Below are 19,277 nucleotides of genomic sequence, written 5' to 3' on the forward strand. Positions count from 1 at the left end.
TGGCATGGTCATACACAAAGGATACGAAATCCTTTTTACAGGAAATTGAAAGTATAGAATGGCAAGAAAATTTCAGTTGGGCCACACTAGATGTGACCTCACTGTACACAGTTATCAGCCATAATCTTGGTTTAGAAGCAGTGGCCTTTTTCCTGGACCAGGACGACACTATCTCCCGAGGCCTTAGATCTTTCATTTTGTGGGGCGTCCAATTTATTTTGGAACATAATTATTTTCTTTTTGATCAGTCCTTTTATTTGCAACTAGTGGGAACCGCCATGGGTACCAGGTTCGCCCCCAGTTATGCCAACATATACATGCGCAGATGGGAGGACCTCTGCGTACGTTGGGGGCATGGCTGGGTAGCGAACCTGGTCCTATGGCGGCGATATATTGATGACGTCATTATCATTTGGAGGGGAACGGATTCTGAATTCATGACTTTTGTTAACCACCTCAACCAGAATGAATATAATTTGAAACTTTCCCCAGTGTGGAATTGTCAAGAAATCAATTTCCTGGACTTGACTTTGTTCTGTGAGGGAAATGAGATAAAATCTAAATGCTTCTTCAAACCCACCGATGGTAACAGCTACGTCCATAGACGCAGCTGTCACCATCAGCCTTGGTTGAAGGGCATCACAAAGGGACAACTTACCCGAGTAAGAAGGAATTGCTCACATACTGGAGACTTCCAGATACAGGCTCAACATATTGCTGACAAGTTGGTTAAGAAGGGTTATAACCAAAAACAGATAAATAGAGAAATTCATATGATGTCGAAAAGAAACAGAAATGAACTCTTAGTGGACGGCCCCAGTATAAAGAAAAAAGAGGAAGATTTCAAACAGGCTTTTTTTACTCAATATAATGTAGACCATCCAAAAATCAAAAGGAATCTACATAAATATTGGCCAATTTTGTTGGAGGATCCCATCCTGGGGGAGCATCTTTCTAAAAGGCCAAAAATCATTTATAGAAAGAAACAGAACCTTAAAAACCTATTGGCCCCTAGCTATGCTCTGAAAAATGGTTTCAAAAATAACATAAAAGGGCCAAAGGGCTTTAGGGGTTGCAAAAGCTGTAAAGCCTGTTCACAAGTGAATACGGAGAAGGTAACAAAATTTAGTAGCTTTGTGACAGGGGAACAGTTTTCTATTAAATCAGAGATTGGCTGCCGCTCGACCTGTGTGGTGTATCTCCTTCAGTGCCCATGCGGTAGCCAATACATTGGCCGTACAAAAAGATGTTTGAAAATAAGATTTCTGGAACATATAAACAATATAAAGAGGAAACTGGACACACATTCAGTTCCCCTCCATTGTAATGGTTGTCCTTTATTTAGTTTAAAGGGATTACGTTGTATAGGGATCGAACAGATACAACCACATTGGAGAGGGGGCAACAAAGAAAAGAGGTTGGCCCAGAGAGAATCTTATTGGATCCATAGATTACGTTCCCTTACACCAAGGGGTTTAAACGTGGATATGGATATTGTCTGTTTTTTGAATTAATGAATTGTGAAGTTGTTGTGCCTGGGAAAAACACACCATATATCACATATTAACATTAAAATTAAATACTCATTAATAGAAACACCTATTTAGAGGTTAAGGAGGGTTGTAACTAAAAATTTTGTCACTGTTTAGGATTGAACAAATATCGAGTGTTCAATCAGTCATGTTACTAAATATGGTATTAGCTATGTCACTTTAATACAATATGGATTTGTAATTGAATATATAAATAAATATTCATGTCACTTTACACAAGACGATTTTGCAATTGATATGTTTTGTATGTCACTTTAATGGTTTGTTAAAATATGGTTATGAGTATGAGTATCTCTTAATCATTATTTATTATTATCACTATTATTATATTTTATTATGTTTTATTATTTCAGCAAAGTCACAAACACTCACTATGAATGACCAACTTAGATAGGAAGTTGTGTCTTTCATTCATTTATCATTATGTCTTAAAACTGATTATTCGTTTTTTTATTTATATAGAGGACACATCATTACCCTTTTTTATATACTTTAGATGAAAAGATGGTTTCTAACAGTCTTCTATCTTGCAGCTACGTATATATAAATATCTGGTATAAGAAAAACTCTCCCTTAGGCTGCTTTCTATGCTGTGGAACGCACAGCCATTTTTTTGGTCCGAGCATGGAACGCATGAGGATCACGTGATGACACACGTGACGCACGCGTCACAGATGACGAATGCGGAAGTAGCCGACAAGGGAAACGGACCCGGCTTTCTTCATCTCGGCAAAGTGAATACACCTGAAGGAGAATACCCTGACGAATTAGAACTGCAGGATTTGAAGACACCCACTATTCCACCAATGACTCTAAGGGACTAGCCCTATATAAGATGTTTCATTGTTAGTATGTTTAGGATGCTGCTGTGATTTTATGTACCTGTCTGATTATTGATCATTGAAAGAGGTCCCTGAGGAAGTCCTTTAGCACAAGGACGAAACGCGTAGGACCAGCATCGTTATCTTAATTTGTTTTTATGATTTTTATCATATACCTTTCTACAAGTGAATAAATTGCCATTTAAGTACTCCGTTTTGGTCTGCTGTCTGTGAATCTCCTAGCTGACCCGGATACCCCATTGGCTATCACTCGAGGAGGGAGCTGTTAGTAGAATTGCCTTTACCAAAATTTTTCACTTACCCCTGGGCGAACTAGATTGTACCTGTGGGGGTAAAGTACCACAGGGTTGGAACCATTGGTCGAGGGTTAAAGGAACACTCCTAGTTAAAACCAACTGTCAGTTTCCAAGGGTAAAGTGTTCCTTTAAGCATATTTATGCAGGGCCAGCGCATCCTATAGGCCAACTAGGCGGTCGCCTAGGGCGCTACAAAAAGGGGGGCGCCGGCACAAGCTTTACTGCTCTGTTTGTTTGGCCGCCCCTCTATCTTGGAGAAATAATACAAATCATGCTGCCATGTTACCAGCCACTAGGGAGCACTTGCATGTCTGCAGACTAGCGCCCGGTGCACTGGTCTGGAGGCATCCACTTCACAAGCACTCCAATTACCGTAACAGCGCGAGGGCGCATTAATTTCTTACTCCTGCCCCTTGCTCTGTACGTGGGGACCAGTGGGCGGGAACGTAGCAGGGCGCAGACAGAGAGAAGTTGGCCAGGCGCGGGAAGCTGCCAGGAACACATGAAAAGCAGTCAAATATGAAGAAAAGTAAGTGGGTCAATGGGACATCACAATGTGCATTTGTGAAGAATGTGTGTTTGTGTATGTCAGTCTGTATGGGTCAGTGTGTGTCTGTATGGGTCAGTGTGTGTCTGTATGGGTCAGTGTGTTTCTGTATGGGTCAGTGTGTGTCTGTATGGGTCAGTGTGATTCTGTATGGGTCAGTGTGTGTCTGTATGGGTCAGTGTGTGTCTGTATGGGTCAGTGTGTGTCTGTATGGGTCAGTGTGTTTCTGTATGGGTCAGTGTGTGTCTGTATGGGTCAGTGTGTGTCTGTATGGGTCAGTGTGTTTCTGTATGGGTCAGTGTGTGTCTGTATGGGTCAGTGTGTGTCTGTATGGGTCAGTGTGTGTCTGTACGGGTCAGTGTGTGTCTGTACGGGTCAGTGTGTGTCTGTACGGGTCAGTGTGTGTCTGTACGGGTCAGTGTGTGTCTGTATGGGTCAGTGTGTGTCTGTATGGGTCAGTGTGTGTCTGTACGGGTCAGTGTGTGTCTGTACGGGTCAGTGTGTTTCTGTACGGGTCAGTGTGTTTCTGTACGGGTCAGTGTGTTTCTGTACGGGTCAGTGTGTGTCTGTACGGGTCAGTGTGTGTCTGTACGGGTCAGTGTGTTTCTGTATGGGTCAGTGTGTGTCTGTATGGGTCAGTGTGTTTCTGTATGGGTCAGTGTGTGTCTGTATGGGTCAGTGTGTGTCTGTATGGGTCAGTGTGTTTCTGTATGGGTCAGTGTGTGTCTGTATGGGTCAGTGTGTTTCTGTATGGGTCAGTGTGTTTCTGTATGGGTCAGTGTGTGTCTGTATGGGTCAGTGTGTGTCTGTATGGGTCAGTGTGTTTCTGTATGGGTCAGTGTGTGTCTGTATGGGTCAGTGTGTGTCTGTATGGGTCAGTGATTGCCTGTAGGGTTCAGTGTTTGTCTGCATGAGTCAGTGTGTCTGTATGTGTGTCTGCATGGGTCAGTGTGTGTGTGCGCGCCAGTATGCATTCATCAGTGTGTGCGTGTGCGTCAGTCTGCATGGGGGCAACATTTTTCTTTTTTGCCTAGGGTGGCAAAAATCCTTGCACCGGCCCTGTATTTATGCCTAGAGCAGACAAATTGGGATAATTTACTCTGATGTTGTGTTCTGCAAAGTATAACTGTGTGTTCAGAAATGTAGTGCAACGTTTTCACCAATGGAGTATGCCTGCTGGATCCATTGATTTCCATGGTGATTGCCCCTTTTAAAAGTTCACCGTCATAAATTTCACTCAGTTTCCCATCAACTAGTATCAGAAGCAATGTGTATCTCTGGCAGCCAACCACAGTGTGCTGTTACGTCCTTCCGCCTTTATATCCCTGCTGTGATTGGACTAGTCAGTGTTCACAGGATAACAATTGGTTGCGAGCAGATTGTGTGCAGGGTTGATGCCAACCCGGGAAATGTTTCTGTTCCACACCGAGTAACAATGTATCAGCTGTGAATACATACAGACACCTGGCGGCCCGGGCTGAGTGGAACTTACAGTTCTAGCTGTCACATTGTAACAGAATGCTGATTATAAAAGCCAGATCAGTTTGTAGTCCATGGGGAGGGATATAGAACTCTAACTCCCACTAGGCGTTGCCAACATTAAGGCTGCAAATGTGAGCGTTGTAGCTACACAAGCAGGGGTGAGGTGCACATTCCGGCCACTCCTGTCACAGAAAGTATGCACACACTGAATGACAGGGAACAAATCACTGCCTGCAGAATGTGGGTATATTACTGTCTGCCTCTAATTCACTATTCGGTAATATATAGCCAGTTACTGGGGTGGCCACGCAGATGGTGATGGGGGTTGCCAAGTGTTCTCACTGGGTGTTTGTGCTTCTCACCCAAGTACTCAGTCACAGGATTTCCATTTGCGGAAGTACACCGCCCTTCATAGCAACACCGTGTAACACACTGCCTGCATGCAAACTGGTGGGATCTGCTCAGCCAGGCAGGGGTTATGAAGCCACCGGGCACCAGCTTGCACTAGGCACCTCAGTCCTGAGAGCATGGCTCTCCCTGCCAACTGGGTGATAAAGATGGTGATGGCTGGGGACTCCAACGTCGGGAAAACATGCATTCTCACCAGATACACTGATAATACCATCCCTTCCTATATCTCTACTGTGGGTGAGTGGTCATCCTGTAACACAGTCTAGGGTCTTACTATGAATTATCATTTGATGGTCAGCTTTTTGCACATCATTAGCTACATTGTGCTGCCTGGATCCAAGAATGAAATTCTGCCCCCCCAAAAGAAACATACATGCTTCTGCAATTGTAGTGTCTCTATGTTGGTGTGCTGGAGATGACGTGTATGTCTGTGTGTGTGCTGGGGATGTAGTATATGTCTGTGTGTGCTGGGGATGTTGCGTGTTTGCTGGGGATGTAGCTCTGTCGGTGTATATGCATGTGTGTCAGTGTTTGTATCTGTGTGTCTGTATCTGTATGTGTGTCAGTGATTGTATCTGTTTGTCTATGTATCTGCATGTGTAGCAGTGTTTATGTGTCTGTATATCTACATGTGTATCAGTGTGTCTGTGCAACTGTATGTGTGTCAGTATATGTATCAAAAACTGACACACATGCAGATGTACAGACACACTTATACGCCTGCTGATACACAGACATACACACAGACACATACAGACACTGACACATACAGATACACACACTACCACACATGCATATACACAGACATACAGACACACACACACACACTTTACACATACAGTATACACAAACTACATACTACATACATAGACACACACACACACTACACATACACAGATACACACATAGAAACACACACTACAAACATTACACACATACAAACACACAGATATCCACATTACATACAGATACACACTACACAGATACACACTACACACATATACACAAACTACACATGCACAGATACACACATTACACTCATACAAACATATACTCACGCTACCCATACACAAATACACACATACAGACACACGCACACAGATACATACACTACACACATACAACACAGATACCCACACTACATACAGATACACACACTACACATACACACACACAGATACCCACACTACATAGAGATACACACACATTACACACAAACACATTTAAAAAAATCAAGCCACCCAGCAGGTTCTTACCTTCTGCTGGCTGTGGCTGGTGGGAGTGGGGGGCCTGGTCCTCACGGCTTTCTCCTTCTCCTCCTGCACAGCTGTGTGAGTGAGCTGGGAGGAAGTGATACGCTGTCACTTCAACCCAGCTCTCTGTGCAGGATAGAAGGGGCCCGGTTGCGCTGTTAAAGCTCCATCATGCATAAGTTCATTGGGTGGCCCTAAGGACATGGGCCACCCGATGGACCCTCACAGAGGTTCCCAACGTGGTCTATGCAAGGCCGGCCCTGGCTATAGCCAAAACAAGAGTGGAAAATGTTGGCTGGCATGCTTCAAGTGTCACTACATTTTTGTACCTCAACTGTTCAAATTGTGAATAATTTGCTAATATTGGGTGTGTCTAAATAATTTTGATGGTTCTACTTTTATTGTAATCTATATTGTTATTTGTAGTTCAATTCTTTTTTTCATACCTTCCAACAAACCTAGTTTCAGCAAATGAGTCCCTATTTGGGGCTACTGTTCCTCCCTTATCAGTGATGTACTTGCCCCTTTATTGGTTGCTATGGTGTATATTTTTCCAGTGGGTTGGAGTTATAAAAAGGCAAATCTGCCGAATCAATTTGCTGTAAAAGGACACTATAGGCAGCCAGACTACTTCATCTCATTCAAGTGTTCTGGGTGCAGTGTCCCTGTTCGCTTAACCCTGTGTTAGAGAGACGTCATTGTTTACATAGCAGAGTTAAGAATGCCTCTAGTGGCTGTCTTCCAGACAGCCGCCAGCTTCATGAAATGACGCTGGATGTCCTTACATATGAGGACGTCCATCGTCTTGAAAGTGCTCATAGGAAAGCACTGAGTCAATGCTTTCCTGTATGGAAGGCCTAATGTGTGTGGAGCACTGGCTGCGAATGTACATTAGATTCTCCCATCAAAATGACGTCAGGGGAGGCAGAGAACAATCCAGCACTAAATCTCTTACATGGAAACAGGTCATTTAATTTTTTTTTTTTAAGCATTTATTTCGGGGGGAGGCACTATAGTGTTAGTAATACAGTTTTTGGACACGGTAGGCACCCAGGTGACTTCATCTCATTTAAAGGGTTACTCCAAGCATCATAACCACTACAGCCTACTGTAGTGCTTAGGATGCCAGGAGTACTCTGGCCCTGTGCCCGATAATGGGTCAAACTATTTTGCAGTGGTTTGCCCTAATTCCTTGGTTTCCATAGGACTCCGAGGATACTTCATACTCTGGTTAATGTACATTTGGCTTCTGCAGAGTCACAGAGACTGGATGCCGATCCTATTGCTATTCATTGGCTGAGAGAGTCAGTTGACCGCTCTCAGCCAATGAATGCAATTTTGTGCATAAAAATATGCACAGAATTGACATTCACAAGCCCAGAAGTCTTGTTCCAGACTGGCTAATGACACTGCTGGAGGTGGAGTTAAACCCCTGTCACCATAGGGGTTAAACAGTATTTAAAACCAACCAATCAGAGTGCTGTGACAGGTAAATGAAGAGACTTACCTGTCAGTCTCTTCATTTACCTGTCAGAGCATTCTGATTGGATGGCTTAAACCCACCAATCAGAGTGCTCTGAGCCTAATTGCAGGACGGGGCAAGGCTTTATAAGCCTTCCCCCGCCCTGCAGAGCTCAGTCTGCGCGGAGCCCTCGCCGGGTGAAGATGGATTATTTTTTTTTGTGCTAGTTTTTTTTTTTTTTTTTTATTGCATCGGTTATTATGGATTTTTATTTGGCCTTAAGAAGATTTTAGAAGAAAGAAAACATCGAATGGTAAGTGTATTTTTATTTTTAAAGGTACTTAGTTAAATGGTCCCCCTCATTATTTTTAGGGTGAGGGGGGTAGGTAGGAGTTTATTTTTTGGGGGGAGGGGGTGACTAGGGGTTAAATATGTATTTAGGGCCCCCACCCGCCGCTCAGGGGTGGGGGCCAGGGGAGAGGACATTAGGTCCCCCCCCTTATTTTTGTTTAGGGCCCCCACCCACCGCTCAGGGGTGGGGGCCAGGGGAGAGGACATTAGGTCCCCCCCAATTTGTGTTTAGGGCCCCCACCCACCGCTCAGGGGTGGGGGCCAGGGGGGAGGACATTAGGTCCCCCCAATTTGTGTTTAGGGCCCCCACACACCGCTCTAAAACGGCAATGTTTTACATTACAGGATTAACGGAACAGGGACAATGCACCCAGGCCACTTCAATGAGATGAAGTAGTCTGGGTGCCTCTAGTATCCCATTAAAATAAAATGTTTTTTGAGATAGCCCACTGCTTTCTACTTCAGTTTCCTTGGTTAGAGGAGAAGTGTTGGAACCTCTAAGACACCCATTGCTGCTGTATTTAGAGCCAGATCTGATTGACTATAAAAAGTGTGCACCATTACAATTACAATTTATATTTTAAGGGTACATATGATTAAAGGAACACTGTAGGCACCCAGACTACTTCATCTCATTGAAGTGGTCTTAGTGCAGTGTCCCTGTGCCTTTAACACTACAACTGTAATTATTGTAGTTATTTAGAAACTGCAATAATTACCTTGCAGGCTTAACTCCCCCTCTAGTGGCTTTCTACCTCTAGTGGCTCTGCATGAGGACATCCATCATCAGCTAAAACCACATAGGAAAACATTGATTCAATGCTTTCCTATGGGGAAAGTCCTAATGCGCTTGCTGCGCATGTGCATTAAGTCTGGGGTGGAGTCTGGCCTAGCGCTGAGGGACATTGGCGTTGGAATCAGGTAAGGTTTCAAACCTTAATTAGTGCGTGGGGGGGGGGGTTGGGAGTGCAGAGGGTACTGTAGTGTTAGGAACACAACCCTTTAATTGCTGCTGATTTCTGAAGGTAAAGTAGAATCTACTTTGTCTCATGTAATAAATAGGAAGCAGACCTTGTAGGTCAGAGAGAGAGTAGGGCGCCCCCTAGTGATTATCCATACATATGTACAAAAAAGTAAAATATAACTTTTAATAGTTAATGCATAAAATGCTTGAGGTAAGGACCCAGATACAAAACAAAAAAGGGGAGAGAATTGAAAATACAATACACAAAATAAAGAAAACCAAAATAAAGAAAAATAGATCGGGAGGATATCAATAAATGTGAGAGCGTGCTGGATGGGGATAGTATAACCTAAGTTGATAACCTACAAGTTACTATACGAATGAACGCCCCCCAAACTGCTGTATATCTCACAGGTACACTATAAACTCTTGATTGACTCGTGCTATGTACCCTCCGTTTACTCCCTGCTAACAGTATCCAACACGGAATCTGGTAGGGTAGAGAGAATGGCAAACTATAATGTGCCCATGAAGGAGGGAAAAGAGGCAACGAGAAAATAACATGAGAGGTAAGTGTATCATATAAATGAGAACTGTTCTGGATGATACTAGTGTATCTAGAAACGAAACAGTTATGAGAGCAATGCCTCTGGGGTTGAGGGAGCGAACTCAGTGAGGAGAGAGCAGCCACTGATAACCAGACAGTGCTACAAAATGCTAGCTAACAGCTGTACAGTGGTGTCTTTGAGAAAAATCCTTACTCTACACCCACCAAACGTGCCCCCATCATCACCCCTCTTAAATAAAAATGATACAATTATAGGAACCGGCTGTGAGGACCAAACTCGGTGTTCAAAGAGCGCTCAGTAACTGGGATGCAGAGCTGCAGTGAACCAGGTCTGTACTAGCCAACCTGCTGGACCTTAGGATTCAACGCTCGCTCAGTACAACAATTCTGTCCCCTTATGCAACTCTTGCTTAATACACCAAGTCTGTCCCCTTGAAGCCACCCCTTTGAGTTTAAAAAAGAAAAGAAAACTCTGTATCTCTATAGAGGAACTGTAACGAATTGCTCAACTTGCTGACTAATTCTCCATGCGAACAGACTCAAATCATATCCTCCCTAACTGCCTGCCTGACACGTGTTTCGGCGCCAACACAAGCGCCTTCTTCTGAGGCTAAACAAGAAATGAGTAACGGGAGCTCCTTATATACCCATGAAAGCTAAATCCAAGCTATGGGCGTGATTCACACTGTTGCGCCCCGATTCGCCGGGAACGGACCAATGACGCCCCTTTGCGTGTCAGGAGCTGATTGGGTACTGTTGCTGGCAATCAACGGAACCAATTAACCCCTTCAGTGCCCGTGACCAGTATGACATCCATGGATGTGACGAACCCTTTTATGTATACATATGGGGCTGCTCATGTTGAACAGTGCCTGTATAACAAGTGACCAAATATTGAATTTAATCAATGTAAGAGTGCTGACCCGAAAAAATACGGGTTTCGGGGGCCTAAGGTGAGCCTCCAGTCAGGTCCTCTAGTGAGGAGAGACTACTTCAGATACATGGAATGAAAAACCGTGGGATTATATCACGGGAGGGTAAGTCCAAAACCACTAAGGGGGTCTGGTGCACAGTGGGTTATTTACATGAATATGGGGTTCCCGTTAGTAAAACCTAAATAATATAAATAAACATAAAAGAAGAGAACGTGAAAAAAGGAACATGAAACAAAAACGAAAAGTGACAGTGAAAAAATAAAATATAAGTGTAATTGAGTAAAGTGTAAAAATAAATGAAATAAATATGAATAAAGTAAATGGAAATAGAAATAATAAAAATAAATAGAATGAAATAAATGAAAAGAGAAGAATAAACGTGTTGCTATAAAAAATAATAATAAATAATAATAAATAATAAATGATAATAAATAAAATATAAATAATAATAATAAACTAATGAACGAATGAATGAAATAAAACGAAAGTATGTACAGTCCCTAAGGAAATTATGTACATGTGTATGATCATTTATGTTAATAGAATCCTGATGTGTTTATTTCTCAATAAAGGGAGTGAATGTGAATCCCTCGTTTAAACCATTGGGGGCCAAAGTTTTAAACCTGTAGATCCAATAGCACTCTCTTTTTAGTAGAGTGTTATCCAAGTCACCACCTCTATGACCTAAAGTCACTCGCTCAATTCCAGCAAACCTAACACCCTTGGGATCTCCGGAGTGTTGGTTCCTGATGTGTCTCGCCACAGGTGTATCCCTCAGATTTCTCACGGAGTGTACATGCTCCATGATTCGCCTTTTAAATGGGCGGATGGTTTTGCCCACATATTTTAGGCCACATTCACAAATCAGGAGGTAAACTAAGCCTTTGGTACTGCAATTGAAGAATTGTTTAACATTGTAGACCACCTGATTGCTTGAGTCCATAAGTTGTTTAGAGTCTTTGCAAATGTGGCTGCATGCGACGCATTTGCCACACTTGTAAGTGCCCTGTAAAGAAAGCCAGTTGTGACCAGATTTCTTAGAGGATAAATGGCTGGGCACAAGTGTCTCTTTTAGATTTCTACCTCTACGTGCTGTTAGAGATACGTAGGGGGTGACAATCCCTTTAAAGTGGGGGTCCTGTGATATGAGTGGCCAGAACCTGCCTAGTATCTTCTTGGCCTGGTTCCAACCTGAATCGAAACTTGCGATGCAGTGAATAGGCGTTTGTGTGGCAAGTGTCAGTTTGTCGCTGAGGAGTTCCGATCTATCACTATGTAGAGCCCTCTGATACGCTTGCTTTAAACAACGGTTGGGAAAGCCCCTCTCTTTGAATCATTGTTTAAGGAGTTTGGCTTGGATGGTAAATTCCTCCACGTTGGAACAGTTTCTCCTGAGTCGGAGGTACTGTCCCACGGGGATGCCTCTCTTCAGTGTGGTGGGGTGATAGCTCTCCCACCTCAACATGGTGTTAGTTGAGGTGGGTTTCCTGAATAAAGTCGTCTCAATGGTTTGTTTTGAAGTGGTCGTGAACGTACAGTCAAGAAAGTTCAAAGACGACCCCCCTATCTCCATTGTAAACTTCAAGTTAAGGTCATTGGAGTTCAAGGTCTCAACGAAGGTCAGAAAAAGATCCCTCGTGCCAGTCCATACCACTAGTACGTCATCTATATAGCGTTTCCACATAAAGATGAATTTAGTGTATTCAATGTTTGAGTTGCTGAAGACCACGTACTCCTCCCACCAGCCCAGGTGCAGGTTGGCATACGATGGGGCACAAGATGTCCCCATAGCTGTGCCCTGCACCTGGTGGTAGTACTGTCCATTAAACAAGAAAAAGTTGTGGGTCAAGACAAACTGTAGTAAATCTATTACAAAGGAGGTGTGGCCCTGATGTCTGGGACCGCGGGTTTCCAAGTAATGCTTGGTGTGTTTTAACCCTAAGGAGTGGGGAATAGACGAATAGAGTGCCTCTACGTCCAAACTGCATAAGATAGCATTCTCAGGGAGGTTGATGGAAGCTAGACACTTTAAAGTATCCTTGGTGTCCCTGAGATAGGAGGGTAGTTTTTCAACAAAGGGACGAAGAATCTTGTCTATATAGACACTGGCTTTGCATGTGAGGTTGTTAGACCCCGACACTATAGGTCTAGCAGATAGAACGTCATACTGTTTATGTACTTTTGGTAGACAGTAAAAGGTGGACACAGTGGGGCACTTTACGTATATATACGTATATTCATCTTTTCCCAGGATCCCATCATCAAAGGCCTTATCCAGGAGCTTTTTAAGTGTTAGTAGAAATTTGGTCGAGGGATCTGAGGGTAGGTGTTTATAGGTGGTGCTGTCTTTCAGTATATTTAGGGCCATTTGTACATATTGTGTTTTATTCTGTACCACTTTTTCTTGTTTAATGGACAGTACTACCACCAGGTGCAGGGCACAGCTATGGGGACATCTTGTGCCCCATCGTATGCCAACCTGCACCTGGGCTGGTGGGAGGAGTACGTGGTCTTCAGCAACTCAAACATTGAATACACTAAATTCATCTTTATGTGGAAACGCTATATAGATGACGTACTAGTGGTATGGACTGGCACGAGGGATCTTTTTCTGACCTTCGTTGAGACCTTGAACTCCAATGACCTTAACTTGAAGTTTACAATGGAGATAGGGGGGTCGTCTTTGAACTTTCTTGACTGTACGTTCACGACCACTTCAAAACAAACCATTGAGACGACTTTATTCAGGAAACCCACCTCAACTAACACCATGTTGAGGTGGGAGAGCTATCACCCCACCACACTGAAGAGAGGCATCCCCGTGGGACAGTACCTCCGACTCAGGAGAAACTGTTCCAACGTGGAGGAATTTACCATCCAAGCCAAACTCCTTCAACACAGATTCAAAGAGAGGGGCTTTCCCAACCGTTGTTTAAAGCAAGCGTATCAGAGGGCTCTACATAGTGATAGATCGGAACTCCTCAGCGACAAACTGACACTTGCCACACAAACGCCTATTCACTGCATCGCAAGTTTCGATTCAGGTTGGAACCAGGCCAAGAAGATACTAGGCAGGTTCTGGCCACTCATATCACAGGACCCCCACTTTAAAGGGATTGTCACCCCCTACGTATCTCTAACAGCACGTAGAGGTAGAAATCTAAAAGAGACACTTGTGCCCAGCCATTTATCCTCTAAGAAATCTGGTCACAACTGGCTTTCTTTACAGGGCACTTACAAGTGTGGCAAATGCGTCGCATGCAGCCACATTTGCAAAGACTCTAAACAACTTATGGACTCAAGCAATCAGGTGGTCTACAATGTTAAACAATTCTTCAATTGCAGTACCAAAGGCTTAGTTTACCTCCTGATTTGTGAATGTGGCCTAAAATATGTGGGCAAAACCATCCGCCCATTTAAAAGGCGAATCATGGAGCATGTACACTCCGTGAGAAATCTGAGGGATACACCTGTGGCGAGACACATCAGGAACCAACACTCCGGAGATCCCAAGGGTGTTAGGTTTGCTGGAATTGAGCGAGTGACTTTAGGTCATAGAGGTGGTGACTTGGATAACACTCTACTAAAAAGAGAGTGCTATTGGATCTACAGGTTTAAAACTTTGGCCCCCAATGGTTTAAACGAGGGATTCACATTCACTCCCTTTATTGAGAAATAAACACATCAGGATTCTATTAACATAAATGATCATACACATGTACATAATTTCCTTAGGGACTGTACATACTTTCGTTTTATTTCATTCATTCGTTCATTAGTTTATTATTATTATTTATATTTTATTTATTATCATTTATTATTTATTATTATTTATTATTATTTTTTATAGCAACACGTTTATTCTTCTCTTTTCATTTATTTCATTCTATTTATTTTTATTATTTCTATTTCCATTTACTTTATTCATATTTATTTCATTTATTTTTACACTTTACTCAATTACACTTATATTTTATTTTTTCACTGTCACTTTTCGTTTTTGTTTCATGTTCCTTTTTTCACGTTCTCTTCTTTTATGTTTATTTATATTATTTAGGTTTTACTAACGGGAACCCCATATTCATGTAAATAACCCACTGTGCACCAGACCCCCTTAGTGGTTTTGGACTTACCCTCCCGTGATATAATCCCACGGTTTTTCATTCCATGTATCTGAAGTAGTCTCTCCTCACTAGAGGACCTGACTGGAGGCTCACCTTAGGCCCCCGAAACCCGTATTTTTTCGGGTCAGCACTCTTACATTGATTAAATTCAATATTTGGTCACTTGTTATACAGGCACTGTTCAACATGAGCAGCCCCATATGTATACATAAAAGGGTTCGTCACATCCATGGATGTCATACTGGTCACGGGCACTGAAGGGGTTAATTGGTTCCGTTGATTGCCAGCAACAGTACCCAATCAGCTCCTGACACGCAAAGGGGCGTCATTGGTCCGTTCCCAGCGAATCGGGGCGCAACAGTGTGAATCACGCCCATAGCTTGGATTTAGCTTTCATGGGTATATAAGGAGCTCCCGTTACTCATTTCTTGTTTAGCCTCAGAAGAAGGCGCTTGTGTTGGCGCCGAAACACGTGTCAGGCAGGCAGTTAGGGAGGATATGATTTGAGTCTGTTCGCATGGAGAATTAGTCAGCAAGTTGAGCAATTCGTTACAGTTCCTCTATAGAGATACAGAGTTTTCTTTTCTTTTTTAAACTCAAAGGGGTGGCTTCAAGGGGACAGACTTGGTGTATTAAGCAAGAGTTGCATAAGGGGACAGAATTGTTGTACTGAGCGAGCGTTGAATCCTAAGGTCCAGCAGGTTGGCTAGTACAGACCTGGTTCACTGCAGCTCTGCATCCCAGTTACTGAGCGCTCTTTGAACACCGAGTTTGGTCCTCACAGCCGGTTCCTATAATTGTATCATTTTTATTTAAGAGGGGTGATGATGGGGGCACGTTTGGTGGGTGTAGAGTAAGGATTTTTCTCAAAGACACCACTGTACAGCTGTTAGCTAGCATTTTGTAGCACTGTCTGGTTATCAGTGGCTGCTCTCTCCTCACTGAGTTCGCTCCCTCAACCCCAGAGGCATTGCTCTCATAACTGTATCGTTTCTAGATACACTAGTATCATCCAGAACAGTTCTCATTTATATGATACACTTACCTCTCATGTTATTTTCTCGTTGCCTCTTTTCCCTCCTTCATGGGCACATTATAGTTTGCCATTCTCTCTACCCTACCAGATTCCGTGTTGGATACTGTTAGCAGGGAGTAAACGGAGGGTACATAGCACGAGTCAATCAAGAGTTTATAGTGTACCTGTGAGATATACAGCAGTTTGGGGGGCGTTCATTCGTATAGTAACTTGTAGGTTATCACCTTAGGTTATACTATCCCCATCCAGCACGCTCTCACATTTATTGATATCCTCCTGATCTATTTTTCTTTATTTTGGTTTTCTTTATTTTGTGTATTGTATTTTCATTTCTCTCCCCTTTTTTGTTTTGTATCTGGGTCCTTACCTCAAACATTTTATGCATTAACTATTAAAAGTTATATTTTACTTTTTTGTACATATGTATGGATAATCACTAGGGGGCGCCCTACTCTCTCTCTGACCTACAAGGTCTGCTTCCTATTTATACAATTTTGTAAGGGTTATCCCCTAATCTGGTCGCCCCAGGACACACCACAAGTTGCTTCCCAGTTTGGGTATTCAACTTACTTTTTTCTTTTCTTTGTCTCATGTAAGTCGCATAATTTAGCAGAACGTCTAGCAAGCAACTTGGTAGCAAGCAATTTAACAATTTAGAAAGCAACGTTTGCTGCATCATCTTGCCATTTCCTATAAGCTGTTGCATACAACCTCTAATGGGAACAAACATCTTCTTGCGCAAAGGATACCTATGGCGTGCACAACAGTACAGCTAAGCCAATCTAAGCTGAAAAGGAACATGGTGCTTCTGAGGAGTAGCAGTTTAGTGCACCTTACCCCTATTCCTATTGCATTCCACAAGTCACTTTTTGTTATTTTCCAGTTCTGACCTTGATTTAATATTGGATAAGCTTTTCAAACGATTTAATATTTTTAGATAAACTTTTAAAATGATTTAATATTTTGAAAAATATTTACATGGAAGGCAGGGCCTGAAGTTGTGGGAGGGGCTTGGTTCCCCTTCTTAAGGAGCTCCAGCCCTTCACTCACTACCGTCTCAGGTCTAGAGATTTACATAACCGAACTTCTGGTCCGTGCAAATCGCCATTTTGCTGTTCTGAATCTCGTGGAAACACTTACCTGGTCCTACTACTCCTGATCAGCTTGCAGGTTGGTTCCTGACTCCTCGGAGACTCAGCGGATCTTCTTGTCTTCACAAACGCCCTCCGACTGGTGCCATTCTCAAAACAAACCGTAAGTCACGGCTGCCCGTCGTGCTGCAGTCGCGGTCGCTTCGCGTCATCATGGGCTAGCCCTATAGTTCCTATAACCATCCGTTCGTGTTTTTTGTTCGTATGATTCTTAGCATACGAACGCTTAGCTTATTCATTTCGTTACAATTTGATCAGTTTGGCGGGCTTTCGGGAGCAATCGCACGTACGCTTGTTCGAACTAACGAACTAAACTCATTCGTATGATTTTGTTAAATAGCATATCGTTCGGTTATACGCACGCATAGCTTTGCTAAGGGAATGTTCATATATGTTACCGAAAGCTCTATATTCGTGTATTAAACTGTCGATTAACTTAAATGGTGTATTTAGGTTGGTTATATCGCCCCTGGTGGTCAGACTAATGATTACATATTGTATTAGTTTAAAGCATATTTAGGTTAAATATTGTATTGGAGTGTTTAATTCAGGAATGGTCTGCTCGCCTCTGGACCTGAATTTCAGACTAATTACATATATGTCTGGCATGATACATTCCGAATTCTAAATACTACCTGCAATCAATATAATGCACTTTTGTTTATAGCACATAGATATCTAAACACGGACAGATACACATATCATTTATAGTGTTCTAAACTGGCCACTTGGGGTCTTGCATGGCCTGTGTACTTACGTGTAACTTCTACATTTATAGGTTAGGCCATCCTTGCAACCTTTGATTCTTTGGTTCCAGTTTCCACATTAGGATAATCTACCTGGTAGGTATCTTAGTTGCAGGAGGGAATTTAAAGGTACATATCGATATAACCCTTAAATAATTAATAAATTAAATTCAATTTAAAAACTCACTATTAATCTCGTAGGTTCTACAGATCACCTGTATTACCTTATCCGGCTAAATACTTGGCTCATCAGGTACGTCCTTTTTCGCAATTTCACACAATTCCCCGTCCCCGTCTATTCATAATCTAGTTATACACTGGCATTGAAGCATAGAAGCCTCTAGGTACATTTTTCTGGCCTTCAACGCCTTACGTTAGTGGTCCCGCGAGGCCAACACCCATCCTCAAATCGGAGGTACAACATCCCCTCGGGCCAAATCATAGTTAGCCGCCTCGCATGGTTGCATAGAGAGGGTGTCACGTCTAAACATTTGTTATGAAGGAACACAACTGCAGATTTCTTATAGTTTGAATATTTATTATAAAAAGTAAAAGGTATTGACTTTAATTCCAATTTACAGGTACTGTAGCTTTAGGTAATAAACGATAACTGAAGTCCACAATTATAGGCACTGTAGCTTTAAGTAGTAAACGATAACTGAAGTCCACAATTAGAGGCACTGTAGCTTTAAGTAGTAAACGATAACTGAAGTCCACAATTATAGGCACTGTAGCTTTAAGTAGTAAACGATAACTGAAGTCCACAATTAGAGGCACTGTAGCTTTAAGTAGTAAACGATAACTGAAGTCCACAATTATAGGCACTGTAGCTTTAAGTAGTAAACGATAACTGAAGTCCACAATTACAGGCACTGTAGCTTTAAGTAGTAAACGATAACTGAAGTCCACAATTACAGGCACTGTAGCTTTAAGTAGTAAATTGTAGTAATTAGCAGACACTGAATCAGAAAGAGTCTCTTAGTAGTATTAATGAATTAGGTGATAAGAAGTTACAATAGCTGTTCCATAGACTTTAACTGAAGCAAGACAGATGCAGCTAACTGAGATAAAGTATGAGTTGAAGTTAGCTGTAACGGGTTTGTTTTATCGAAGGACTTTGGAGACAGGAAATAACAGCTTTGAAATGCAACGCTTATCACAGAGGTTTTACTTAGCTTCCGGCACATAGAACACTGGTTCCCGAGATCTCCTCAGAGGCGGTTATCCTGTATGGAGAGAGTTCAGCTTTAGTCGTGAATGAGGAGAGGTGAAGGGAACTTGAAGTCTTCCAGTCCGGTCCGGTAACAGAGGGCTTTCACAACGATGTTGTAGCCGGTTTGTGAGTACGGAACGTAGTTCAATAATCCAGCGTCGATCAGCTGGTGCGGTCGGATTAAATAGGGAGACCGTGTCATAAAGAGGTGTGGCTAAGCTCCGTGGAACCAGGAAGTAAGAGGATACCATAGTTAAGGCATGACAGTATCCCCTCCTTAATGAGCAACCTCTGGGTGCTATTGACTTGGTTTAGAAGGGTAACGCTTGTGAAATTTGGTAAT

General features: G+C 42.6%; 1 protein-coding gene across 1 annotated transcript in view; it reads left to right on the forward strand.

Moving 5' to 3' along the window:
• Window positions 1-5,102: 5,102 nt before the first annotated feature.
• LOC134607869 (ras-related protein Rab-10-like) overlaps window positions 5,103-19,277 on the forward strand; it is a 78,124-nt gene continuing 63,949 nt past the window's right edge. The window contains exon 1 of the mRNA XM_063450442.1: window positions 5,103-5,368. Within this exon, the coding sequence (XP_063306512.1) occupies window positions 5,248-5,368 (121 nt within the window). The 5' untranslated portion in view covers window positions 5,103-5,247. The remainder of the gene's footprint in view (window positions 5,369-19,277) is intronic.

The sequence above is a fragment of the Pelobates fuscus genome, chromosome 4, assembly GCF_036172605.1.
Source record: "Pelobates fuscus isolate aPelFus1 chromosome 4, aPelFus1.pri, whole genome shotgun sequence".
Lineage (NCBI taxonomy): Eukaryota > Metazoa > Chordata > Amphibia > Anura > Pelobatidae > Pelobates > Pelobates fuscus.